A 27,357-nucleotide genomic window follows, 5' to 3' on the forward strand; every position below is an offset into this window, starting at 1 on the left:
TGGCTTCTGGACTTTAAATCATGGTTAGAAAGCCCTCTTTCATATTTTCTCATAATATCTATGGTTTCGTTGTTTATATGTTTTACAGTTCAGTCCAATGTTATCCAACCATGTGTCTCGTTCTGTAGCTTGCTGCTTTCTCACATTGATACACAGAGAAGCTCTAGTTTATTCGTTTTAACTGCTGCATAGCATGCCATCATGTCACTAGTAAAAGCATTATATTTTTAAAATTTATTTATTAATTTTGAGAGAGAGAGAGCACGCGAGTGGTGGGAGGGGCAGAGAGAGAGAGAGAGAGAGAGAGAGAGGGAGAGAGAGAGAATTCCAAGCAGGCTCCAAGCTGCCAGCATAGAGCCCGACGCGGGGCTCGAGCTCATAAACCGTGAGATCATCACCTGAGCCGAGTTGATGAAATCGGATGCTTAACCGACTGAGCCTCCCAGGCGCCCCTGTGAAACCGTATTTTATTAGCCTGTTCCCCTAATAATGAAATTCAGTTTGCAAATATTGTACTCAATGCTGCAACGAACACCCTGTATGTATATCTCCTTGTGCTCACTTGCCAGAGTATCTTTGGAGCACATACCTAGAAGTAGAATTTCTGTCAATCTCTGGATGTAAAGCAGTGTCTGACTCTGGTTTTAATTTGCATTTCCCTGATTAATCTTGAGATGGAGCCTCTTTTCATATGTTTATGGCCCTTCGGGCTTTCTATTCTCGCAGAAATGCCTTTTCAAATCCTTTAGTGCTTTTTTTCATTGGGATGACTATCTTTTCTTTCTTATTAATCTACAAGAGTTCCTTATAGACTCTGGATTTAATTCCTTTGTTACATTGGTTGTATCTTCTCCTGGCTCGTCACTTGTTTTTCCCCTTTGTGAGGTCTTTTGCCATAGAGGAAATATTCAAGTTTGATGTACTCCAGTATATTAATCTTTTCCTTTATAGTTTGTGCATTTTGTGCCATTTTAGGGAATCCCTTTCTCTCCGAAGTCATAAAGATATTCTTCTATGTGTTCCTTTAATCATTTTGGAGTTTTCGAAGAAAAAAACATTTTTTTATAATCTAAAATGATGTCAAAGGAGATTGAGATGCTTTTATGTTCATTGAAATGGGGTATGGGTTAAGAAAACTGAGAAACAAAGCTATAACCTCTGCCATCCTGTGGCCTCTAGCTCAGGGCAGTGTTACATTTGCTGTCATGTGGGTTGATTGATTATGGCTGGGCTCTGGGATGTTAAGACCCTAGACTCAGATTTTCCCTCACTGGCTTTGATCAACACTCTTCATTTCTGCCTGTGACTCTGGGGCTTACCTGTGGCCACAGATCCTTGCTCTGGCCCCCATTACCCTGCTCCAAGTAATGCTGCTAGCTCAAAGCCCTCTCCTGGGACTCGGGATGATGGAGGAGAAACAGAAACAGCTGCTTTTCCTTCCCGAGACCATGACAATATCTGATTCTTCCAGACACCTGCCACAACATAATGTCCTTGGCTAATTGGCTTTCCCTGTTGCTGACATGGGCGGCCTTTCCCCTAATCAGCGGTGATATTTGGGGCCCGGTCCATCTCTTGGGAGAGTCCCAGCCTTGGAATGTCAGTGTCCTGTTCAGGAACGAGGCTGGACAGGGGCAGCAGGTGGCTTGGAGAGTCCTCTGACCTTCCCACATGAACTTTCCAGCCCCTTCCAAGTCTGGGGCCATTTTAGGATCTTCCTGGGCTTCTGTCTTGAGTTTTTAAGGCCCACCCACGTCCTATTAAGTGTAAGAAAATGTACCCCCATGGCCCACTAGATACATGAGATGTAATCACGTGAGTTCAGAGGCCGTTGATTAGTTGATTTACTATTTTGTAGACATTTTAATTAAACATCAATTAATTTCAACTTTTGGAGCTTCCTTTTTATATTCTGGAGTCAATATTGTTTTTTAGGTCTAACACGTTTTTATGTGCACTTGAAACAATTGGAGACTCTGGCCTGTGGCCTCTGGCCTCTCGTGTCCTTTGGTAAAACTGCCCAGCCCCCAGCTTTCCTTCGTAAGACCAGATGTGCCAAGCCCACTAGAGCCCACAAAATCCCCGAGATTTTGCCAAGCACCCTCCTGTGTATTAAATCATGACCTGCTTCCAAATCATCTTATAGGTAACACCAAGGGATATTTGCAGAGATTCTTGGTCCTCTTGGTAGAGGACCAAATACTCCTCAAGGAGTATTTGCTGGACCCCCTTCACCTGTGTAAGATCTGGGAATGTGTTGAGCTCTCTCCTATGTATAGAATCGTAAGAGTTATTTGCAGAATACCATTTTGTTTAGTCATGGCCTATAGTCCCTGCCCCTCCTCTGTGTGAAAACAAGAACTCTTTACACAGGGGCACCTGGGTGGCTCAGTCGGTGAAGTGTCCGACTCCTGATTTTGGCTCAGGTCACGATCTCACAGTTTGTGGGTTCGAGCCCCGCGTGGGGATCTGTGCTGAAAGCATCAAGACCGCTTGAGATTCTCTCCCTCCTTTTCTCTCTGGCCCTCCCCCTCTTGTTCTCTCTCTCTCTCAAAATAAATTTTAAAAAAATTAAAAGAAGAAATAGTCACAGAATGCTGTCCTATCTGTACTATCACTAACCGCAGGCAGAGTTTCCTATTGTTTAGGACCATGGAATCTGTATAGACCATAGGAATCTACCTAGAAAGCCTGTTCAGGGAATAAACACTCTCCTCCATGTAGAATTATTGTCTGCAGAGCCCTCTCAAGGGTCTCTAACTATCTGCAAAGCACATTGGAAAATCAAGGAAGATCTACAGAGCCTTATTCTCTCTATGGAATTAAGTAATATTTGTAGTCTCCTCCTGGGTAGAAAATCATAAAATGCTTACAGAACACTCCCTGTATATGGAATTTGAGGGTGTTTGAACATCTTTTCCTTCCTGTTTATAAAATTATGAACTGTCTTTGAGGAACACCCTCAGGTCCACAGAACCATGGAATGCTTGCAAAGACACTTGTTGTGCCTTGAATCTTATATGACTTATAGGATGCCTGCCTCTACAAAATCATCAAGTGTTTGCAGAGCCTCTTTGCCAATCATTATGGAGTGTCTATAGAGCTTCCTTATCTGTATAGACTTAAGGAATGTTAGCTGAACCCCCTTCTTCTGTGTAGAATCCTGGAATGTTGACTGAGTGCCCTATGGTCTACAGTCATAGAACGCTACTAACCACACTCCCCACTATAAAACTTGAGATGTTTACACCCACTTACCTGTTGGAGAGAAGTAAGAGTTGCAAAGGGTCACGACCAGATCGTGGAGGGGTCTTAAAAGTCAAAGGAAGAGTAGCCATTTTCTATAAGCTATAGGGAGCCACTAAAGTTTTTTGATTAATACAGTGACATGATGAGAAGTATGTTCTAGGAAGCTTAATATAGTGAAGGGAGTAAATGGGATAAACTGGAAGGCAGTGGCTTAAAAATAATTTTTTAAAGCAAAGCAAAAATCAAGGTACCGATTGATTTTACTAACTGCAATAATCGACAGCGAATACTTTGATAAAATAAAGACTCATTCTCTAGAGCAGGAGTTAGCAAACTACAACCCAAGGGCCAAATCTGGCCCACTGCCTGTCTTTGAAAGTAAAATTCAATTGGAACACAGCCACATTAGCTGTTGTACAATAGCAGAATTAAGTGGTTGTGACAGAGAATGTAAGGCCTGCAAAAACAAAAACATTTACTATCTGGCTCTTTACTAAAGAAGTTTGCTTATCTGTGCTCTAGTGGGAGAAGAAACACCCTGGAGTCTTTTTTAAATATTTGGATTTTTGGGTATTTAAAAATTTTTTTTTTTTCAACGTTTATTTATTTTTGGGACAGAGAGAGACAGAGCATGAACGGGGGAGGGGCACAGGGAGAGGGAGACACAGAACCAGAAACAGGCTCCAGGCTCCGAGCCATCAGCCCAGAGCCCGACGCGGGGCTCGAACTCACGGACCGCGAGATCGTGACCTGGCTGAAGTCGGACGCTTAACCGACTGCGCCACCCAGGCGCCCCGTGGATTTTTGGGTATTTTAAAGTTTTCTCACAGCAGACTCAGTTGAATTCATAAAGTTTCTTTCTCTCATTCATTCATCATTCATTCATTCAACCAATATTTACCAAAGATCTACATTATGCCAGGCCCTGGTTTAGGTACTGGGGGTGCAAAGATGGAAAGGAGACAGCTCTTGCCCTCAAGGAAATGTGTTACTTAGCCGTAACTGTCGTATGATTTATAAGAAACTGGCTGTGTGAGGGGCACATGGTGAATCAGTAGGTTGAGTGTCCTACTCTTGATTTTGTCTCAGGCCATGATCCCAGGGTTGTGGGATTGAACCCTGCGTCAGACTCCATGATCAGTGTGGAGCCTGCTTGAGATTCTCTCTCTCTCTCTCTCTCTCTCTCTCATCCTCTCTCCCTGCTTCTGCCCCTCTTTCTGCTCATGCTCTTGAGCTCTGTCTCTAAAACAAAACAAAATAAAACAAAACAAAAAACCCACCTCTTTATTGATTAAAAAAAATTCTTTTTAATGTTTGTATATTTTTGAAAGAGAGAGAGACAGAGTGTGAGCGGGGGAAGGGCAGACAGAAAGGGAGACACAGAATCCGAAGCAGGCTCCGGGCTCTGAGCTGTCAGCACAGAACCCGACACGGGGCTCAAACCCTCAAACCGTGAGATCATGACCTGAGCTGAAGTCGGATGCTTAACCCACTGAGCCACCCAGGAACCCCAAAAACCCACCTCTTTAAAAAAAAAAAAAGGAAAGAAAGAAACCAGCTCTGTGACTTTGGTCACGTTCCTTAATCTTTCTAGTTTCAGTTTCTCTGCTAATGAGGATGATTGTACCTCCCTCAAGATGTTTTTGTAAGGTAACTGTGTATAAAGTGCTTAGAACAGTGCCTGACACCGAGTAAGTACTATTTAAGTGCTTCTTTAAATATGTACATACACTTGAACTTACATCCTTGTGCACATATGCACATATGAAGCACTGTGACCAGTGCTCTACTAGAGGGGTCTACGGTCACCCTATGTAGGAGAGCTATATGTCTATGATACGCGTATGTTTCTGTATTCATGTTATACTTCAGCTAAAACAAAACAGGAAAACCTCAGCAGGTACAAAGTGGGGGTAAAATGATGGCCACCAGGGCTAAGTGGATTCAGGACTCAAATTATGTCATCAGGCCTCAATTTCTCCTTGTTGCTTACATCAGTCTCTTTGCATACACCAGCTTCATCCCCAGGTTTCACATGCTGACAAAATGGCTGCCGTTGCTCCAGGCTTACAACGCTTCATATTAAAGTCCAGTGTGAAAGACATGGTTGGTTTCTCCAAAGGCACAAATTTAAATTTCTGGGAGTTGAGTCTCATTGGTTCTGACCAGTCTGCCCAACTCCAAACCAGTCACTATTACCAGAGGAATACAATGTTATGACTGACCAGACTGGTTCACATAACAAGTCTGAAGGTAGAAATGGAGTCAGCAACCCCAAAGCACCACCCAGAATGAAAGCAAGAGGTGAAGGCAATCGGAGCTGTTGCAGAAGGTGAATGAATGTTAAGTGACCATAAAAGGTCAATAAATGCCTGGTACCAGGACGACATCATCATCATCATCATCATCATCAGCTTTTCCAGTTAGCATTTATAAAAATGCCTGGCACATAGTTTGGTACGTGATAAATATTTGTTGAATGAGAAAATTACTTCTATCAGCTAATACTCCCCGGCCGCAACCCTGTTATGCCTTTGGCCTACCTGTCCAGGATAGAAAGACAGTGGCAGAATTTTTAAAAGGGATGTTCCTCATATCTTTGTCTCTATAGAGGCGTTTCATGGCCGAGGGACAGAACCTTGGAAAAGTCTGATCATAGCAATTGTGGGTGAGGCAGGAAGTCACGGGAACCCTCATTCACTGCAGCCGGGAGTTTAAATGGGTACACCCATTTTGAAAAGCAATTCAGAAATAGTTAAGCAGATGTGCAAATCCACTCTTGCATGTACGTGCTCTGGAGAAACTCTTGCTCATATGCATAGGATTGCACAGAAGGGTGGTGTTAGGGTTACTGCTGCTGTGTAGCAAACCAGACTTGTGTGTAAACGGTAACTATTTTATTATGCTCATGGATTTGGGAAGGGCACAGTGGGGACAGCATGTTGGGGGGCTTCAGCTGAGAAGACCGGAAGGTCACAGATGGGGGCTGGAATATCTAAAGGTTTGTTCTTGGGGCGCCCAGGTGGCTCAGTCGGTTAAGCGTCCGACTTCAGCTCAGGTCATGATCTCGCGGTCTGTGAGTTCGAGCCCCGCGTCGGGCTCTGTGCTGACAACTCAGAGCCTGGAGCCTGTTTCAGATTTTGTGTCTCCCTCTCTCTCTGACCCTCCCCTGTTCATGCACTGTCTCTCTCTGTCTCAAAAATAAATAAACGCTAAAAAAAAAAAAAAAAATTAAAGGTTTGTTCTCTCTCACGTCTGGTGATTGATGCCCGCCGTGGGCTGGGATCCCCACTGGGGCCATTGACCAGAGCACCCATAGGTGGCCCCTCCGTGTGGCTTCCTCACGCATGGTGGCCAGAGGTTCCAGAGATGTGTGTCCCCACCAACAAGTCAGAAGCTGCGTAGTGTCACTTTCCACGCGTTTTTATTGGCTATAAATGACTCACAACCCCACCCAGCTGCAAAGAAGGGGGGAATGAAGAAAGTTCTAGAAGAGCAGGAGGATGGAAAATATTTTTGAGACCATCTTTGGAAAATGCATTCTGCTGCAGTTGTTCCTTGGAACACTGTGTGAATTGGGTCCACATCCCCTTCCCAAATCCCTTGGGGCCAGATGTGTTTTGAAATTTTGAAAATCACAGAATTTTGAAAGATAATATGAAAATAAAAACGATAATATGAGACATACACTGAATATTTACAGAACACCTCTTGAGAGGGATGGGGGTTACTCTGTAAAGGAAGATCTACATGTTTCCTCAGGGGAACATGCAGATATTCACAGTGAGATAAAGATTATAGACAGCTTTCTGTGTACTGAGGTCAAGTTTTGCCACTAAAGATGTTCAGGTCAGGTCAGGTCTTGCTGCGAAATAAACTATGAAAAAGCTTTTAGGTTTTAGGTTTCTTGGATTTTGAACTTTAGCTAAGAATCTATGGACCAGTAGTAGCAAAAAAGAGGAAACGACCTAAATAGACATCATCAGGAAAAAGGACTTAAAAACAGGCCTCAATATATGGTGAAATGCTACACAGCCGTGAAAATGAATAAACTCAAGCTACATGCTTCACTGTGGACATGTCTTATAAAAATAATGTTGAGAGAAAGCATGTTGCAGAGAAGTGTATGCGAGCAGGGGCGGGGCAGAGAGAGAGGGCGACACAGAATCCAAAGTAGGCTCCAGGCTCCGAGCTGTCAGCACAGAGCCCCACGCGGGGCTCGAACTCAGGAATCGCAAGATTGTGACCTGAACTGAAGTCAGATGCTTAACTGACTGAGCCCCCCAGGCGCCCCTTATTTCTTGATCATGATGGGGTGACGGGAGTTTCCTCCTCACTCTGGAAGTCAGCTGGTGGGGCCTCAGCTCTGCAGAACATTGTTCATTATTACGGCAGAGGGAAAAGAGTGGCAAAGGGCGCTGGCTCCGTGAGCTGCTGGCAGGAAGTGATAGTCACTTCTGCTCTGAGCCTCAGTTTCTCTGAAAGGGGCTGATTAACTACTGCCTGGCTAAAGCTTACCAGGGTGAGCCACCTAGTCAATGCCCGGCCAATAGGCATCCCTGGCTAAGAGCAGTTATGCACAAGTCAATGATATTTATCTGCTCACGCCTCAGAGAGTTTGACCTGAGATAGTTTGAAGTGTATGATGTTATCACACTACTGGTGATTATTGTCCACGGATTATGCAATGTCTTCCTCAGGGCGGGTTCCTGGAATCTTTCCCAGTAAAGTATGAGGGGGTAGGAGGGGCATGCTATCTTTTACTTTAGGCTGTGGAGCCTCTTCTTTATGTGTTTGCTTTGGGCAAGCCTGTTAATTAGGTGTTGACGAGCAGACATGAGGGCCAACTTGTGCTTTCTGGGATTTCTCCAGGGGCCTTCCTTTCTTTAGGTCACTCCCCTCCTCCAAAACCTTCAAGGGCTCCCTATGGCCCACAGGAAAAAGTGTGAGAATACCAACAGTGATTGAGTATTGCTACATCCAGACACTTTATAGGTACTATCTCAAATCCTCCCAGAAACCCTGGAAGAAGGAACCAGATGTGGAAATGGAGGTTCAGAGAGGTGAAAAGACTTGCCCAGATCACAGGGAGAGAACAAGGAAGAGGCAGGCCTGGCTGGCCTCCAGGTCTTTTCGATTCAATTCAGGGGCCCCTGCTGAGCCATGGGGTCCAGCCACCTCCAGCCTCACCCCTCGTCTTTTCCTTGTCCTTGGACTGAGCGGCTGTTCCAATCAGGCAGGCAGCAAGCCTGTCTCAACTCCCTTTCAAAGACCATCTAGAGGGGCGCCTGGATGGCTCAGTTGGCTGAGTGACCGACTTCGGCTCGGGTCATGATCTCATGGCCCGTGAGTTCGAGGCCCACATTGGGCTCTGTGATGACAGCTCGGAGCCTGGAGCCTGCTTGGGATTCTGTGTCTCCCTCTCTCTCTGCCCCTCCCCCGCTCATGCTCTGTCTCTCAAAAATAAATAAAATGTTAAAAAAAAAAAAAGACCATCTAGAATCTCACAGAACAGCTCCCCTGACTGCTAGCCCAGGGGTCCTGTCCTCACACCTCATACCGGTTACCCAGTTTCCTGTCAGTGCTGCCCCTGGGCTGCAAAAACCCCTGGATACCTGCCCATCGTGCTTAGTGCGCACCTGCTATTCCTTCACCTTCCCTCTAACAATTATTGAGCACCTGCTGGATGCGGGGCACCGTGCTAGATGCAAGGTTGTAGCAGAGAATGAAACAGAATCTCTGAGATCACAGAGCTTATGTTCTGATAGGGGAGACAGAAAATGAACCAACAAACACACACGTGTATAATATAATGTCGGGAATGAAAAGTACTATGAAGAGAAATAGAGCTGGGTAAGGGGAGAGAGAGTCCGGTGGGGGGGGGGGGGGAAGAAGATATTTTAGAGAAAAGGTCTCTTAGAAGAGGTGACATTTGAGCAGAGACCAGAATGCAGTGAGCTTGTTTGAGTGGCTGAATAGGAAATTAATAATGAATGAATGAATGAATGCGTATTTGAGTGAGTTGGAAGCCTAACTCAGAAATGAGAAGGTTGAAACACACACACACACGTACATGCACACACAAATACCCCAGGGGCGCCTGGGTGGCTCAGTCTGTTAAGCTTTAGAATCCTGATTTCTTGATTTTGGTTCAGGCCATGATCTCACGGTTTGTGAGATCGAGCCCCTCGTCTGGCTCAGCGCTGATGGCGCAAAGCCTGCTTGGGATTCTCTGTCTCCCTCTCTCTCTGCCCCTCCCCTGCGCTCTCCCTTTCTCTCTCTCAAAATAAAGAAATAAACTTAAAAAAGTGTCAAGCTCCAAAAAAAAAAAAAAAAAAAAAATCAAAGAAAGAAGTTGAAAAAAAAAACCCAATCTTTTTCAAGATCTTGTTATTTCAGATGGAGTAGTAGGGGTAGAGATTGGTCATCAGAACCTAGGCCAGGGGTAGGGAGGCTTTCCTGTCTCTTTCACAGCGGAACAGCTGAACTCCTTGCCCACCCAGGCGAGGGTGGGGGTGGATGGTAAGGGAATCCAATTGTAGAGACATTTGGTTCAAGCGGGCTGGGTCTCCACCAGCCTTTTCCTAATTGAAGCCCATTTTGTGTCATCCAAGGGGGCTGGACCCTCTTTCTCCCTGCCGCAGCGTGGTCAGAAGTGCACAAGTCGGCCTACTCACAGGGACAGAGGCACCGAGCGCTCAGCCTCCCGGCTTTGCTCCTCCTTCTCCGTCAGCTTGACAGCCTCACTTTCCTACTGCTCTGCCCTTTGAAGCGCCCTCAAGCCTTGGCTGTAAGCTGTCCCTCCCTTGCTCAGAACCAGCGGCCCACACACGCTATGGAGGTGTGGATTTCCTCTGCTTTTTTCAGAGCTTTAAGCACCTTTTCATATGCTTATTAGCCATTTAGATACCTTCCTTTATGAAATGCCTGTTCAAGTCTTCCCCCGCCCACCCCTTATTTGGTTGTCAGTCTTGTTTCTATACATGTGTGGGTTTTTTAAAAATTCTGGGGGCGCCTGGGTGGCTCAGTCGGTTAACTGTCCGACTTCAGCTCAGGTCATGATCTCGTGGTTTGTGAGTTCGAGCCCCGCGTCCAGCTCTGTGCTGACAGCTCAGAGCCTGGAGCCTGCTTCAGATTCTGTGTCTCCATCTCTCCCCAACTCACCCCTGCGTGTGTGTGTGTGTGTGTGTGTGTGTGTGTGTGTCTGAAAAAATAAATAAACATTAAAACAAATTTTTTTTAATTCTGTATATGAGTTCTTTATAAGCTACGTATTTCTGTTTCTTTTACTGTACTGCCTATCATTTCTCTTACTGGTGTCTTTTGATGAAGAGAATTTTTTATTTTAATGCAGCCTCATTTATCACAATTTTCCCTCCTGGTTGGTGTTTGTGTCCTCTGACACATTTCTGCCCACGTCAAGGACATGAAGATAGTCTTTGTTTTCATCTAAAAGCTTTTTTGTGATCGTTCACATTTAGATTTACAATCCATCTTGAATTGATTTTGTGGATAGTGTGAAGTAGGAGTGAAGAGTCTTTTTTTCCCCCCATGGAAATCCAACGGATCCAGCACTGGTTTGGTTAAACAAAACGTTGCATGGTAATATCTGGGTGTTTCCTGTATCATTTGCTCAACTTCCCTATAGGTTTAAAAATGTTTTAAATAAAATATTGGGAGAAATGATGAAAAAAGGTACAGAGACGGTTGTAGGTAAGTAAGTACATACTATGGAAATAATTCCAAATGCGATCTGTAAGTCTTGATTTGATGCTGTTGAGAAAAAATAACAGCTATAAAAGACATTCCTTAAACAATTGGGGAAAATTGGGAAATTTGGGAATGTACTGGCTATTACAGCATATTACAGTATGATTGTTCACTTTCTTTTAAAAAATTTTAAATTTTATTTATTTATTTTGAGAGAGAGAGAGAAAGAGAGAGAGAGAGAGAGCACAAGCAGGGTAGGGGCAGAGAGAGAGACGGAGAGAGAGAATCCCAAGGAGGCTCTGTGCTGACAGAGCAGAGCCCGATGCAGGCTCCAACCCTTGAAGCGTGAGGTCACCACCTGAGCCGAAGGCAGATGCCCAACCGACTGAGCCACCCAGGTGCCCCAATTGTTCATTTTTTTTATGTTTATTTATTTTTGAGAGAGAGACAGAGTGAGAGTGGGGAAGGGACAGAGAGAGAGAGAGAAAGAGAGAGAGAGAGAGGGAGGGAGACACAGAATCCGAAGTAGGTTCCAAGCTCTGAGCTGTCAGCCCAGAGCCCTACGTGGGGCTTGAACTCACAAACTGCGAGATCATGGTGGGGCAGGGGCCATGGTGTGGGCCAAACAAAAAGGAGTTACAGGTCAGATTATTCCAGCCAGTTTGAGATTTCTGGTCTAGGGCCTCAACTCAGCTCTCGCTTACTCTGAATCACGTCCCTGTAGAGGTGGGCAACACTGGGTCCATTTTGTAGGCAATGAATAGAATCTGAGGGGTAAATGACTTGTTTATGGTCACACAGCTAGCTGAGACCAAGCCAAGATTTGAACCCAAATCCGAGTCAAAATTCCCTGCCGAGAAAAGCAGAGAAATTTTGTTGTTTAAGCTTCTTCTGCCCCATCCCATTTTCCAGGGGTGTTGGTTAGGTGAGAGCTGTGTGCATTTACCACGTGCCTGGTTTGGCATGGATTACTCAAATCCTTGCAACAGCTGGATGCAATTGTTACTAATAATATCCGCCATTTTACTGAGAGGCACAGAGAGGTTAAGCAACTTGCCTGAAGTCACTCAGCTAAGAATGGAAAAGATAGGAGCCATGGAACCTAGACGGTCTGGCTCTAGAGCCCTCACTTACAGGCTCAGACACTGCAAAAAGTATAAATTACCTTAGGAATAGAAAGTGGGATTATTGTTGACTCTCAAAGAATCCCTCCTGATTGCTTCTGGCATTCCAAGACAGCCTCACAGTCCCTGGGAGATGTGTCTACACCAGGAACGCTTTCCTCTCCAATTCAGCTGGAAGGCTCTGGAAGCTGGGCTGGTTCTTCTGACCTGGGGCTGATCTTAAAGCATTCTTTTGGTTATGGTCACACACACTATCCTACGGAGTAGGATACCAACTTGCAGGGTGCGAATTAGTAGCCAGATGTAATGTTGAGGTAAGTTACCACCTAGTGGTCACAGGTCTGCCTTGGGAGACAGGTCAGTTTTGATTTGAGCCCTTACTGCAAGGCTTGGGGGAATTGCTTCCCCTAGGAGCCTCAGTTTCCTCATTTGTGTAATAGCAATAGTAAGAGCACAGACTGCAGGGCTGCTGGGGCAGTTTAACGACATAAGTAAAGCTCAGCGTCTCTCAACCCAAGTCCTCACGTTGATAATTGTTATCATTACACTCCTTATGATTCTGTGGGATGTGGACCCTGCCTAGAGATCTAACCTTTATCCTGGGTTTGGATAACCTGGGGACAGAGGAGGCTTTCTGACCGCAGGGCCTTTGTGCCTGCTGTTCACCCTTTTATGTCTCATCCCACGTCACCTGGTCAATGAGGCCTTCCTTAACCACACTAGCCTGCCTCCAATACGTTCTCGTGTTTTATTCTGTTCATATCATTTATCAGTACCCGATACTACGAACTGATTTGTCTCCTTTTCTCCTCGCTTTCGAGCGTGAGTTCACGAAGACAGATTTTGTCTGTTTTGTTCTCTGTAGCATGCCCAACACCAACAACAGTGTCTGGCCTATGGCCTATGTCTGGCTTTTAATAAATGGTGAGGTGAATTAATGAATGAATGAGTGAAGGTGTATGCCGAGCCCTTATGCCTATAATCCCCGCTCCACTGTCGCAGTAGGCGACCAGCAGCGTCAGACATTGCAGACGGCCCCTTGGCTCCCGGGCTAGGGGCGCCCTTGCGCGGAGCCCACCGGCACTTGAGCGACGCTCCCCGAAAGCCTGGGCGGTGGCCGCGCCAGGAGAGGGGCTGTCGCCATTTAGCGACGTTCCCTGCGGGCCGCCGCTCCGCCGCGGGAGCCGAACCGGGGGGTCGGGCGGCGAGGGAGCGCGCGCCGGTCTTTTGCGACGGTGCCCGGCGGCGCTGGCCCCGCCCCCGGCCCGCCTCCCGCGGCCCGCCCCGCCCCGTCTCCGCCGCTGCGCTCGCTCCGGGCCGCTCAGGCCCCCGCCCGCTCTATGTGGCCCGGCCCGCGGCGGCCGGCGGCTGGGAGCGGCGAGGCGGCGGCGGCGAGCGGCGGCCCGCGAGGCCCGGGAGGTGGTGGCCGAGGCCCAGGCGGCGGCGGCAGCCCAGGAGGCGGCGGACGGGGAGCGGCGGGAGCAGGCTCGGCTGCAGAATGCGCGTCCGCCGGGGGCTGCTGCGGCTGCCGCGCCGCTCGCTGCTCGCCGCACTCTTCTTCTTCTCGCTGTCGTCCTCCCTGCTCTACTTCGTCTATGTGGCGCCCGGCATAGGTAGGAAGGAAGCCTGGGGTCCTGGGGGGGGAGGCGCCGCTCCGGCCTCGGGGAGCGGGGGAAAATCTCGGGAACCCCTCGCCCCACCCTGACGGCGCGCCGACCCTTGGAAGACCCCGGCCGGAGGCCGCCGGGAGCCTGGCCGCGGAAGATTGCGGGGACCCCGGCCCGACCCTCGGGAGACCCCCCGCCCGGCCTTCGGGGGACGCCAGGACCTTCCCGCCCTCTGCACCCCGACGGGCCCCGGAACCCACTGCCCCCGCCTGCCTCCCGCGCACCCCCGGCCCTCTTTACTCCATCCCCTGGCGAGCCCGACGATACCTTCGCCCCCAGCCCCCGGGCCGGGACGCCCCCTTTCCCGCCCTTGCCTCCCTCGAGCCCCCCCTTCCCGCCGCTCGGCTCGAGAACTCCCGCTCCTCCTCCCCCGGGGTCTCCCGAGGCCCCGGTTCCCGGCATTCCGCGGACCCCGAACCCTTTCGGCCCTCCCGCCCCTCCTCGCCGAGCCTCGGTGGTGGGGTCTCGAGGCGCCCCACCTTCCCGGTTCCCATCCATCCTTCCCCTCTCTCCTCCCGGGTGAGTCCACCGTTTCCTGCTCCTCCTCCCTACCCTTTCTTCCCTCCACTTTCCTGTTATATCCACCTCCAGGTTCTCCTCCCCAGCGCACACATTCTCCTCCTCCAAGTGGCCCCTTTCCTTTCCGGGTGGCCCCCCCCCCCCCCACCTTATGGCGGTCCACCCCCCCTCCCATTCAATCTGTTAAACCCTGAGCGTCCCACGCCTCCTCCCCGTCTCCATCTCCCCACCCCCCACCCCCAAGGGCACACCCTTGTTACTCCGCCCCGTACCTCTTTTCCTTCCCCAAATTCTCCCCCCCCCCCCCCGCTCCGGTCCTCGCCGCAGTTTCTTCCTGAATGAAGACTTAGGCAGAGGGGCTGTCTGGACCCTTCCACCCTTTTACTTCTCTCTCGTAGCCTTGAGGGTAGAAGGTGGCCCTTCAGTATCCTGTGGTGCCTGCTCAGGGACCCAGAGGACACGTAAATTGGCCCTAGAGGAGGAGATGTGATAAGAACCTTGGGGGAAATGGTGCCAGGTGGGAAGGAGGAGCATGGAGAAAAAATGGAATGGGTACTCATTCTTCTGGAAGGCATGTCCTTTAAAGGCAAGACAGCCCCAGGAGAAACTGAACACTGCCCAAGCATAGACTTTGTAAGACCACAGAGCAGACAGACATAAAGGACATGAAGAAAGAGATTGGAAGGAAATACAGCATGAGGGTTAAGGTCAGAGGACACCGAGGTCGGACTCGAATTCAAATCCCTGCCCTTTATGACCTTGGGCAAGTTACTGAGCCTCAGCTTTTCTCCTCTGTAAAATGGGAGTACTAAACCTAGCCTCATAGGGTTTTAAGGATGGAAGTAGATACATTCTTTTTTAAAGCACTTACGATGCACAGGGAGTTTTTGTACGTGTTTTTTTAAAAAACAGTTACATGCAACTTTGGAGAAAGAAGGGAGTAAGTAGATGGAAGGTTTAAAGAATGTATTTGACTGACAGGGTGTCACCATACGCTCCAGAGAAAACTTTAGTTCAGGGTGAAAAATGACCAGAAGATGCTGTTGGGGCTGGGGCAAGGAGAGTAGATTCTGCTATAAAAAGTCTGGGTCATTTGGATGTTAGGAAAGGGTTGATGGGTTCACTATAGGGGCATGCCCTTTAGGACTGTAGTAATGCCTAGTGCCATTCTCTGTTGACCTGTCAACACTGAACTAGCTGAATAGAGAAATTTCCAGATAGAGCAGGAGATTCTCTCCTGATTTTTTTTTTTTTTAAGAGCGTATTTCACTTGCTGGTTAATATTGATGCTGTATACTATAAATGAAACCTGGAAAGATAGAACAGGCACCATCTGATTGTCCTAACAGTTTATGAAGTATCTTAGGGAAAAAACATCCCTCTGGGAGAGTATAGTACGTGGTCTGATGGATCAGATTAGGAGAGAGGAATTTTGGCAGAATGAGAACAGGTGAGTAATTAGTGGAATTAATTGAGAAAAGAGGTCATTAGCATATTAGTTATTAGACTTACTAACAATGGGTGTGAGATGATAGATTTAGACCTAGATGTATTCTTGCAGCCATAACCACTTTCCGTGACAGGTTATTTCTGTTGTTTGTACATAAATCAACCATATCCAAATAGCAGAATAATCCCACTGGGATGGTGATCACCCTTGAGATTAGAAAGGTTAGAAGGCACATTCTCCAGCAGAACTCACCAACTCAGTTAGAATTCCTCAACAATAAATTTTTAGGTCAGTGGAACCCCAGTGTAAAATGATGAACATTTACCATGCTTAGATTCCTGTATCATTGAAAACTGAAAAAGATGCGGTGCACTTACATTTTCACTAGTTTTTCCTTAAATGGAAGTCTTCTAAAGGGCCGATCTTCTCAGGATTCAACTTCTGTTAGTGGAGAATGTGAACTGCACAAAAGATGTGGAATGGCTTTAGGGTTCTTGTAGGCACAGTTATACTCAGCTGTTTGGTGGGATTTTTGGTCTCGTTTTTGTTTTTGTTTTGTTTCGTTTCTTAAATCTTGGCTTTCCTGTTAATACACTTAATTTCTCAAATGGCCAGCTTTGGACAGTGGGGTGGCAAATCTTTCCAAAGGTTAAGGCAATCTAGAGAAATAGAAGGTTTTATGTGCCTTGGGTTGTCAACACCTTAATTTGAGACAGTTATCAAAATGAGCTTAGAAAATAACATTAGGTTGAACCATTTGAAATTTCTGTTTTTGCAGGTCAAAAACAGTTGTATGTTGGCAGTGTGATAATAGCTTAACCTGATTCATTTCCAAATAATGACATTTCTCACTTCTGGCATAATGGAAAGTGTTAGTGACTTACATTTCCTTCCGGGTTTAATTTTTTCCAGTCCTGCTTTTGATTTGCTTTATATACCCAGTGATCACGTTTTGCTCAAAGGCCTACAGAGAAATCATCAGTCCAAAAAGTGTGTTACAACTATATTCAGAAATAAGTAGACTTGAATTGAAATTGAGGTAAGAGAAAATTAATGTTAGTTATAAGTATTTTAAAGTTGTTCATATATGATAGAATCCAGCCACAATTTTAGCCTGCCCACTAACTTAGTATTTTTGAGTTCTCATGCCAGCTTTTAATGTTGGTGACCTATCGTCCGAGAGCAAAGGGCAATATCCTGGACTTGAGGGTCATCTGAAATAGGGGTAATGGCACCATTCGACTCGGAAGATTGGATGTGAGGACTGTTGCCTGCTAGATATGAGTACACTGTGCTTGTAATAAGTACAAAGAGTTCCCAGCCGCTTTAATACCCCTATCCCAGTCCAGTTAGTGATTTCAAAATATGGCTTCACTGCATATTACATTTTTGTTATTAATTCAAAGGTAGTGTTTTATATCAGCAGGTTGAAAGTAGAAATGAAAAGGATGGGGCAGAAAATGTGATGAAGGTGGTGGGTTTGAAATGTCTGAAGCAGCAGCTGATCTGGGGATAAAAATGTGTAGGAGCCTCTCTAGCCCTGCCCCAGCCCCAGCCTGACCGATTCCCGTGTATTTAATCGCTGCTTCACCCGTCCTGGTGAAATATCCCTATTCCTTTCAGAGTTCTGAAGAAAACTTTGAACTTATTTATGATCCTTTAACTTCAAGAAAAAAAAATCTAACAGCTCAGAGTACATCTATATATTGCAGTCTGACCAGATCTTATAGAAGATAAGAGAAGTGAACTATTTATAGATGTACATAGGCTGATTTAAAAGCATCTTAGTAAGTTTATGGGGCTGTTAGATGGGAAGGCTGTATAGAGGTTACTGACCTTTGCAAATTGGTAAAATAGTTACAAATTTTGAGAGAGGTGCCGTGCATGGTTGGAGGTAATCTATGTATTGACGGAACTTTATTAATTGAAGTTCTGCCATTGAAACTAATTTTTCTTTTGTCCTTGGATTACCGAGGAGAGTAAATGGGGAATGATTTTTCCCTTTTGGCTTGCTTAGTTCCAAGAAAAGTTTGATTTTTGGTTGGCTTTTGGAAGGCAGGAATCAGTAATGCTAATCCCACCTGATTTGACCAAATGACCTTGAGCAAGTCACTTGATTCTCTCTGATCTTATACTTGACAAAACCCCAAAGCTGTTTGAAAAACCAGAACTTCATCTTAACCAACTTTTTTTTTTAAAATTTTTTTTAACGTTTATTTATTTTTGAGACAGAGAGAGACAGAACATGAACAGGGGAGGGGCAGAGAGAGAGGGAGACACAGAATCTGAAACAGGCTCTGGGCTCTGATCTGTCAGCACAGAGCCCGATGCGGGGCTCGAACTCACGGACCGTGAGATCATGACCTGAGCCGAAGTCGGACGCTTAACCGACCAAGCCACTTAGGCGCCCCCATCTTAACCAACTTTTAAGGAGATGTTTTCACATACAGAAAGTTGATAATTCATTCATATTCTGTACAAATATTGGGCCTAAGATTTTAGATAAGATACATGTTTTATGTAGTCAAGTGCAACTTTTTCTAATAACCATAGGAAAATTTCAGAATCCCCAGGTTGGTATGAAAACAGCCTCGTTTTTTTATTTTTTTGTGGGTTTTTTTTGTACCCTATGTGAAAATGCCCCCTAAATGCCACAGTGCATGTAGTGCTTGAGCTTTTGTGGAGTGATATACATATGGTGAAATGTGGGTTATTTTTTTTTTAAAAAGTAAAAAAACTTCATCCTGTTAAAGATCGCCACCCCCTCATGCTCATTTTCACACTCAACTCACTCAAATATTTTCTTTGAGTCCGGTCAGTTGTCTTAGAAGGAAACCATCTTTAGAGAACAGGTTGAAGTTATAAAACTGAACAGCACATTTTTGACCAGGACTTTGGTGATGTTTCATGTCTCCCCTGCAGCATTTTGCTGTGTTGGAAACAAGGTCTGGGTTTGGAGATGAAATGTCTTTAACAGTGAAAATATGCTCATCTTGGACAATCTTTAGAAGCAGCCGTTCACACGGTATCAGATACGGTTCCAGGCCTTTGATACTGTAGCCAGTAGATGGTCCCGCCCCAATCCTGACCCCCCCCCCCCCCCCACCCCAAGCTTGACAGGCCAGTGGGAGCAGCATATAATATATTACCAGGAAGGAGGGTCTCTGTGTTGCTAAGACTCTTTGGAACTCTTCAGGAGAGTAGAAATTCCAAACCATAGGAGCCAAAATGCAACTGACTGCTCTAATTTTGGAGCTTTTTTGATCATAGGAGATCTGTTGGACACATCCAACCATCTAAAGCAAACAAAACTTTAGCAGGCGAGAAGTAAAAGAATGTGATGCTGCTGAGGCCTGTCAAAGAAGTAGAGAAAACTGGAGCTTAACACTGGTCAAGATAAAGGATAATCAGAAGCAGACAGGTTGGGTGTGGCTTGGAAGAGGCGAATGGAGCCCTCGAGAAGAGGCGGGCCTGTGTATGCTACTAGCGTAAGGGTAGTTGTTCCTCAGTTTCTTTCTTTCTTCTTTTTTTGTTTTAGTGTTTATTTTTGAGAGGGAGCATGAATGGGGGAGGGGCAGAGAGAGAGGGAGACAGAGAATCCCAAGGAGGCTCCGCGCTGTCAGCACAGAGCCCGACGCGGGGCTCGCACTCACGGACTGTGAGCTCATAACCTGAGCCGAAGTCGCCGCTTAACTGACTGAGCCCCCCCCCAGGCGCCCCAGTTATTCCTTAGTTTCTAATGCCAGCTAGGTAAGCGTGCTTGCCTTTGCACAGTAGGTGTATTTTTGTAGAAATATGTGAGAAAATGAAAGGGATTTAAGATCCATGGGTCAATAATGAGTATTTCAGTATCTACCTTGTTATGTTACCGGCTGTGGGAGATACTTGAATTCTAAGCTTCTTTTTAAACATTTTTAAATACAAAAGATGTTTTATTTTAGAGAGAGTGTGCGCACGCTTGAGAGGGACAGAGGGGCAGAGGGAGGGAGACAGAGAATCCCCAGCAGCCTCCACGCTGAGTGTGGATCCACACAAGGCTTGGTCCCACGACCCTGGGATCATGACCTGAGCCGAAATCAAGAGTCAGATGCTCCTCCAGCTGAGCCACCCAGGCACCCCTGAATTCCAGACCGACTGCTTCTTTCAGTTTCTAGATGATTGTATAAGCCCAAGTTGAGTCATTAACTTGCCCAAAGTGAGAATTATAAGATATCCCTGAGGCACATGCAGGATGGTTGAAAAGATAAGATTAATCACAAGAAACAACTAGGGAAAAGTAGAATAAAGGCATTCATTCCTTTATGCAACTGGTGGTTCCTTTGAGAGCCTCCTCTGGTCTGATGCTCTTTTGGGTATTGGGTAGTCTAGAAATGAATAAGGCAGAACGTTTTGCCATCTTGGCGCTTTTATTTCAGTGAGAGGTTTTTGCCCTTGTGGTGCTTTTATCCTAATAAGGAGCCAACCAATGTACAAGAAGATTTCAGATAGCTGTAGGAGTGACGGAGTATCTATTGTATTTTATTTGTTTATTTTTTTAAGTTTAGCTATTTTGAAAGAGAGAACACCCACGCGTGGGGGGAGGGGCAGAGAGAAGGGAGAGAGCGAATCCCAAGCAGTCCCCACACTATCCGTGCAGAGCCCAACAGAGCCCAACGTGGGACTCCATCCTGCCAACCTGAGATCATGACCTGAGCCAAGATCAAGACGCACTTAACTGACTGAGCCACCCAGGTGCCCCCTGAGTGTCTATTTTAGATTGAATGGTTAGGGAAAGCCTTGTTGAAGAGGTGATACTTGTCTTGGAGGGGTAGAATGAATCGTTGACAGGTTTGGGGGTGGTGGTCGGGGTAGGGATGGGGGCACCCAGCACGTATAAAAGCCTTGAGGCAGGGATGAGTTTGAGTGAAGGTTGACTGGATTTAAAAAAAAATTTTATTTTTGACAGAGAGAGACAGAGCATGAGCGGGGGAGGGGCAGAGAGAGAGGGAGACACAGAATCCGAAGCAGGCTCCAGGCTCTGAGCTGTCCGCACAGAGCCCAACGTGGGGCTCGAACTCACGGACCTCGAGATCATGACCTGAGCCGAAGTTGGATGCCCAACTGACTGAGCCACCCAGGGGGCCCGACTGGATTTTTTTAAGTGATGGGAGAGTGGTAGGAGATGAATTCAGAAATGTAGGAGGGGTCAGGCTGTGTAGGACCCTGTAGCCATGGTAAGGACTGGAGAATAGGACTGAACATTAGCTTAGAAGTCAGCCAGACCTAGGTTTTGAATCAACACACTGAATGTGCACATTGTTTCTTCCCTCCCTCCCTCTCCTCCCCTCCTCTCCCCTCCCTCCCTCCCTCCTTTTCCTCCTTGCTCAGAGCGGGGGCTCTAACTCACAGTCCTGAGATCAAGAGTCACAAGCTCTATGCAATGAGCCAGCCAGGTCCCCCGGGCAAATTATTTTCAATTTTCTTATCTACCAAGTGGAAGATACTATCTTTCTCATGGTTGTGGTGGGAATTAAGTAGAGCATGTATGTAAAAGGGCTTAGCACAGAGCTTGACACCAAGCTCCCTAGGTTTGTAACGATTATTTGTAAGTGGGAGACGTCCTTCAGGGTCTGATGCTAGCACCACACGGAGCTGGAAGGACCGCGGCTCTAGTCGGGCATCACCAGTGACTAGACAGGAAGCGTTATTCAGTCTTCACGTCTGTAAACTGAGGGCACGGATGGTGGTACAGATTCTAGGGATGCTGTCAGATCTGAGGTTACAGGATTCTGGGCGAGTGTGGATGGCACCCTGATGTGGAAGAAGGAATAATGGCTTGTGTTGTGTAAAGGCACCCATCTTTTAAAATTTGGGTTTCCCGCTTGCTTAACCCTCGGTGAGGTGCTGAGCCGTGGCTTCTGTGGCGCTGCTGGGGTGGCGAAGTGTTTGCGCAGGTTCCCCCTTTGGGGTGATGGAGAAGTTTGCTGTGTGCAGTGCTGTTGTGTTTGGACAGTTTTTGCCCTAAAAAGAAGAATTTTTGCACTCAAGTCTGTATCTTTGAAATTACTATGACAAGGAAAAGAAAAAAAAATTTGTGTGTTGTCTTGGGCAAGGGAAAAAACTAAAAAGAATTTTATGGGGAATATCTTGGGGATGTTAAAACCTCCCCGCCCCCCCCCCCACTCTTTTTTTTTTTTTTTTTTTTTGTCCTTGGGGAAATCCTTTTAAGTTTTAATCTGCTAAATCAGTCCTTTCCCTAGTATCACACTTCTGCTTTCAAGCGTGAGATAGCCCCGGACTCATTAGCTCCTGCTCGGTCCTCCGTCCTCTAGGTAATTGGATGCTAAATGAAAATGAATATTACATTTTGACCCAGTAAATTCTTTTTTATGTTGTGGCTTTATCCTGAAGAACATTCATACCTCCTGCCGATCCCCTGAATTCAGTGTTTTCCCAGGCACGGGAGTCACCCTGAATCATTTAAAGTGCTGTCTCTTCTCCAGTGTCCCTCCTCCCCTCCCTTTGCTGGTTTGAGTAAGCAATTATTAGACGGTAGGCATTGTTCCTGCTCCTTCCCAGGTTACAGATACCCAGGTACTTTGCAGCGACTAGAAGGCAACCTGGTCGTTGTTTCTGAGTTACCTTAGTTACCGTCATCAATTATGAACAGTTCTCTGAGGCGATTAGTGGCCTAATTATGGTGATGAAAATGCTGTGGAGCGTCAGGTACCAGCAGGCGTGGGTCGTAGGACAGCTCAGTGTTGTGCTTTAAAACTTAAATTAATCTAGGCTATGCTAGTGAGCACGACTGTGTATTATTTTTTATTAAAGAGCTGTAAAACATTTAAATATCATAAAGGGGAAACTGTTTTCTTCACCCTCCAGGTGGTCCCAAAACTATGATTCATAGTCATTTAAACCTTTTGCTTAGTTCTCATTGCTGAACAACCATGCGCTTGGAAAGATGGGAAAACAAGGTTTTTTTGTTTGTTTGTTTGTTTCCCTCATAGAACTGCTAATTATCCCATCTTGAGGAGTTCTGCTTTTAGGCACCACGCCTAAATTATACTCAGGATTGTGATGTATATATTTTCCGACTGGTAGCCCATTGGCTTGTGAAGGTCAGAAAATAGTATTTTCTTAAATGCTGCGCTGTGATCATGTTTGGGTTGTTGGAAGGAAGGAAGGAAGGGAGGGAGGGAGGGAGGGAGGAAGGAAGAAAGGAAGGAAGGAAGGAAGGAAGGAAGGAAGGAAGGAAGGAAGGAAGGAAGGAGAAAGAAAGGAAGAAAGAAGGAAAGGTCCTTTATTCCAGTTTAGAAAGTGACAAATTGGCAAGTTCAATTAAACCACGTGGGCCAAAGATGGTAACAGACTGGTTTTAGGCGTTTTGATGTACTTATTATGAAACTGTGTATTTTATTTTATTTTATTTTTTTAAAATTTTTTCCAACGTTTTTATTTATTTTTGGGACAGAGAGAGACAGAGCATGAACGGGCGAGGGGCAGAGAGAGAGGGAGACACAGAATCGGAAGCAGGCTCCAGGCTCTGAGCCATCAGCCCAGAGCCTGACGCGGGGCTCGAACTCCCGGACTGCGAGATCGTGACCTGGCTGAAGTCGGACGCTTAACCGACTGCGCCACCCAGGCGCCCCGAAACTGTGTATTTTAAATAAAAGCATTTAATCTTTTAACTTGTTAAGAAAAACTCACTTTATCCATATCGTCATAATCTGTAGAGTCCTGATCGGGAAGTTTTCTGGATTGTGATTTTTTGGGGGGTCTAGGATAGTGCCTGGCACGTTGTATGCACTTCAGCATTTGATGGCATGAATGAAGAAACTGTTGTCTGTGTAAATCAGCCTTTCGTTGTGGGATTGCATTCACTCTGGGGAAGGACTGCTTCTTCTGTTAATCCTGGTTTTGAAGTGGCTTTGCATTCATTTTGCCCCAAACTACTTTGTACTTGTTTTCTTTGGGGTAGAAAAATATGTATCATAAAGTTTGCCTTGTATTTTAGTAATTTAAATGTGTAATTCTGTGGCTTTCGTTACATTCACAAGTTTTGCACCCATCACCGTTTCCAAAAATGTCATCACCTCAAGCAGAAACTCTGTTCCCAGTAAACAGTAATTCCTCATTCTCCTCTTTCCTCAGCCCCAGGTACCATCTAATCTACTCTCTGTCTCTGAATTTGCCTTTTCTAGATGCTTCACATAAGTGGAATCCTAGAATACTGTCTTTTTGTACCTGGTTGGTTTCAGCTCATGTAGTGTTTTCAAGGCTCATCCATGTGATGGCATGATCAGAAGTTTGTTCCTTTTATGACTGAAGAATATTCTACTGTATGTATTCACCACATTTTGTTTTTTCATCTTTGACGAGCACTTGAATTATTTCCACCTTTTGGGTATGTGAACAATGCCACTGTGAACTTTAGTGTACAAATATCTGCTTGAGTCTCTGTTTTTAATTCTTTGAGGTATATGTTTAGGATTGGAATTGCTGAGTGATGTGGTCATTCTAGTTAATTTTTTGAGGAACGGCCAGACTTTTCCACGGTGGGTGCGCCATTTTACGTTCCTACCAGCGGTGTATGAGGGTTCCAGTTTGCCACATCCTGGCGGCCCTTCTTATTCTCCATTTTTGGGTGTTTTTTTTTTTTTGTTTTTTTTTTTTTGAGTATAAACATCTTAGGTGTGAAATGATGGCTCATTGTGGTTTTGCTTTGTATTTCCTTAATGATGAATAATGAGCATCTTTTCATGGGTTTATTGGCCGTTTGTGTATCTTGTTTGGAGAAATGTCTGTTCTGGTCCTTTGCCCATTTTTTAATTGGATTGTCTGTTGAGTTGTGAGAAGCTCTCTCTATTTTCTGAATATTAAGCTGTTATCAGATCTGTGGTTTGCAAATATCCTCCCATTCTGTGGGCTGCTTTTCACTCTTGATAGCAACCTTTGGTGTGCAAAAGTTTTTAATTTTAATGAGGTTCAATTTGTCTCTTTTTTTTCTTTTGTTTGCACTTTAAAAAAATGTACTGCTAACTTTTGCTCTCTTCAGCGTGCCCATTCCTTTTTCTGCCTGTGAAGGTCCGATAGGCGTTTGTAATGCTTAAGTTACCAGAAGGCATTTCGTGCATTTCCTGCACAAGCTACTACTGGTCTGGTTACTGAGAAAGGAGGAGTCACAGGTTTTTGGTTTATTTTGCTCTTAACCTCTTTAAATGTGATGCTGCTTGCTTGATTTCTGACTCTGTCTTTAAAATAGTTACTCTTTTTGCTAAACTTGACATGCTGTGCGGATTGTGTTAAGTGTTTCAAGTGTTAGAAGAGTCCTGTGACTTTTTCTGATGGAAGGGGGACTATCCACGTCTTATTTGATGTTTTTTGTTTATTGGTTATTTTGTGCAGCGGGACTGAAATATAACTTAAACGTTTTCTGCTTCGAGTCGCGGTTCTCTGAAAGTCCGTGTAAAGGCAAGGCCAGATGTTGAGATATACCACAGTTTTGGTGGTGGGGACAATACAGTTTACTGATTGAACATCTGCTACAGAAGAGAAATTTGGAAAATATTATAGATTGGTGAACATAGTTAATGAAACACTGGGCTCATTATTTTCTATACAGAAATGAAAGGGGCTGATGACTTCTAAGATAGGGAAAAGTAAATTTTACTTGGCATTTGGTTGACCCCAAATCTCCATTAACCAGCACCTTATACATTTTGTTATTATTTTTTTAAATGCTTATTTATTTTTGAGAGAGATTGAGAGAGCAGAGTGCGAGAGAGAGGGAGACACAGAATCCAAAGCAGGATCCAGGCTCTGAGCTGTCAGCACGGAGCCTGATGCGGGGCTCAAACCCACCAACCGGGAAATCATGACCTGAGCCAAAGTCAACCGACTGAGCCACCACCCAGAGGCCCCTGCATTTGGTTATTTAATAATAGGTGCTGGTGGTTAGAATGAAGACAATGGAGGCGTGGTTTTGAGTTTGGTATGAAATGTGGGGTCTTTTTGTTTGTTTTTGTTTTGTCTTCTGATTCGTTGAAAATTGGTAATTCCTTATTCACCAGAGCGTTCTGTTTCCCCATGCCTCCCGGTCAACGGCACAGGCCAGGTTGGCAGGTGGAGGTGAGGCACACGCTGCCAGGATGGTCCCTGCATGATGAGGAGGGTTGTGGTGTGAACACAGGATTTTTTATTTTTCATCCTGTTTCCTTCGTAACATTATCAGAATATGAACAGAGTCTAAAGAATGAGCAAAAAGGAAAACCTAATATGTAAAACCTGCTGAACTCCTGCACCTCTGACAAGGTAAAATTTGGCAGTTTTATTGTCTTGTGCCCGGTGCCAGCTGCAGATGTATTTATCTAAACATGAATGATAATGGTGGTGATTAAAGACAGGTGGGTCCTTAGAAATTTTTTTTTCTGTGATGAAAGAAAAAGTACGTAAACTTGGCTTTCCATTTGCCTACTTTGGCTACTAGAGCTATAACTTCATTAGTTTAATCTCTGTGTTGCACCCTTGCAGTGTGCTGGGCTTTGGGGTTCGGTAATGAATGAGGCAAGCACCATAGCTCTGTTACTTTTTAAGTATTCGGCTAGGGACTACAGCTCCCCTGTAGTAAAAATTTTCAGTTTTGAGTGATTTGATACTCCTGGATGGATGTGTTTAATTGAAGATCAGTTTCAACTGCTGTTCAGTTGGTGTTAACATTCCTTAATTGCCAGAAATAATAGTGCATATAATTTAAGACATTTAAGACCGTGGTATTTAAGGCAGCAGAAAAGTTAAATTCTTGAAAACACATTTGATTTCCTACCCCACTGGGCTCATTGGTTGTGCCTGGTTTTGGTTGGTGGTCACATTTACAGGGAATGTGGCTGCTGTGTGTCTCCTGAATGGAGTCATGGTGATGGTGGTAAGCAATGACCTGATGTTTCTTAATAAGAACAGTGCTCTCTGGACCAGTGGACGAGGGACACATTTACATGCCGAGGCCTCTTCTCTTCCACCTGGAAGAGTGTCGGTTTTAGAATACAAGTCTGGCACCGAGTAGGTGCTCAGGAGGCATTTGTCCGACATAATGAATTTGTCTCCTACCCTTCGGTGACTTTGATTGCTCTTGGAATAAAATTCAGACTCCCTATCGTAACTTGTAAGGCCCTCTATCTTACCTGATTCTACCTCCCTCTCCAGCCTCATTTATGCCACTCTTCTCCTGTCCCTCCAACATAGACTAGACTCTTTCCTTTTCCTTTTCACTGGCTGACTTCTGTGCTCCTGCCCATCTTCAGACCTCTCTCTCATTCAGTGTTAAATGGATGGGACTTACCTTTCTTGTTCATTGTTGTATTCCTGCCTACAACACTGTCTTGTCACACAGGAGGTGTGCAGTCAATATGTATTTGTGTTTTTTTAATGTTTATTTTTTTGAGAGAGACAGAGAGAGACAGAGAGAGAGATAGAGGGAGAATGAGCAGGGGAGGAACAGAGAGAGAGGGAAACACAGAATCCGAAGTAGGCTCTATGCTGACAGCTTAGAGCCTGACATGGAGCTCGAACTCACGAACTGCGAGATCATGACCTGAGCTGAAGTCGGAGGCTTCACCCAGCCACCCAGGCACCCCACTATTTATTTGTTAAGTTAGGGAAG

General features: G+C 45.5%; 1 protein-coding gene across 1 annotated transcript in view; it reads left to right on the plus strand.

Moving 5' to 3' along the window:
- Positions 1–13,560: 13,560 nt before the first annotated feature.
- B4GALT5 (beta-1,4-galactosyltransferase 5) overlaps positions 13,561–27,357 on the plus strand; it is a 75,961-nt gene continuing 62,164 nt past the window's right edge. The window contains exon 1 of the mRNA XM_030309427.1: positions 13,561–13,696. Within this exon, the coding sequence (XP_030165287.1) occupies positions 13,582–13,696 (115 nt within the window). The 5' untranslated portion in view covers positions 13,561–13,581. The remainder of the gene's footprint in view (positions 13,697–27,357) is intronic.

The sequence above is a fragment of the Lynx canadensis genome, chromosome A3 (genome assembly GCF_007474595.2).
Source record: "Lynx canadensis isolate LIC74 chromosome A3, mLynCan4.pri.v2, whole genome shotgun sequence".
NCBI lineage: Eukaryota > Metazoa > Chordata > Mammalia > Carnivora > Felidae > Lynx > Lynx canadensis.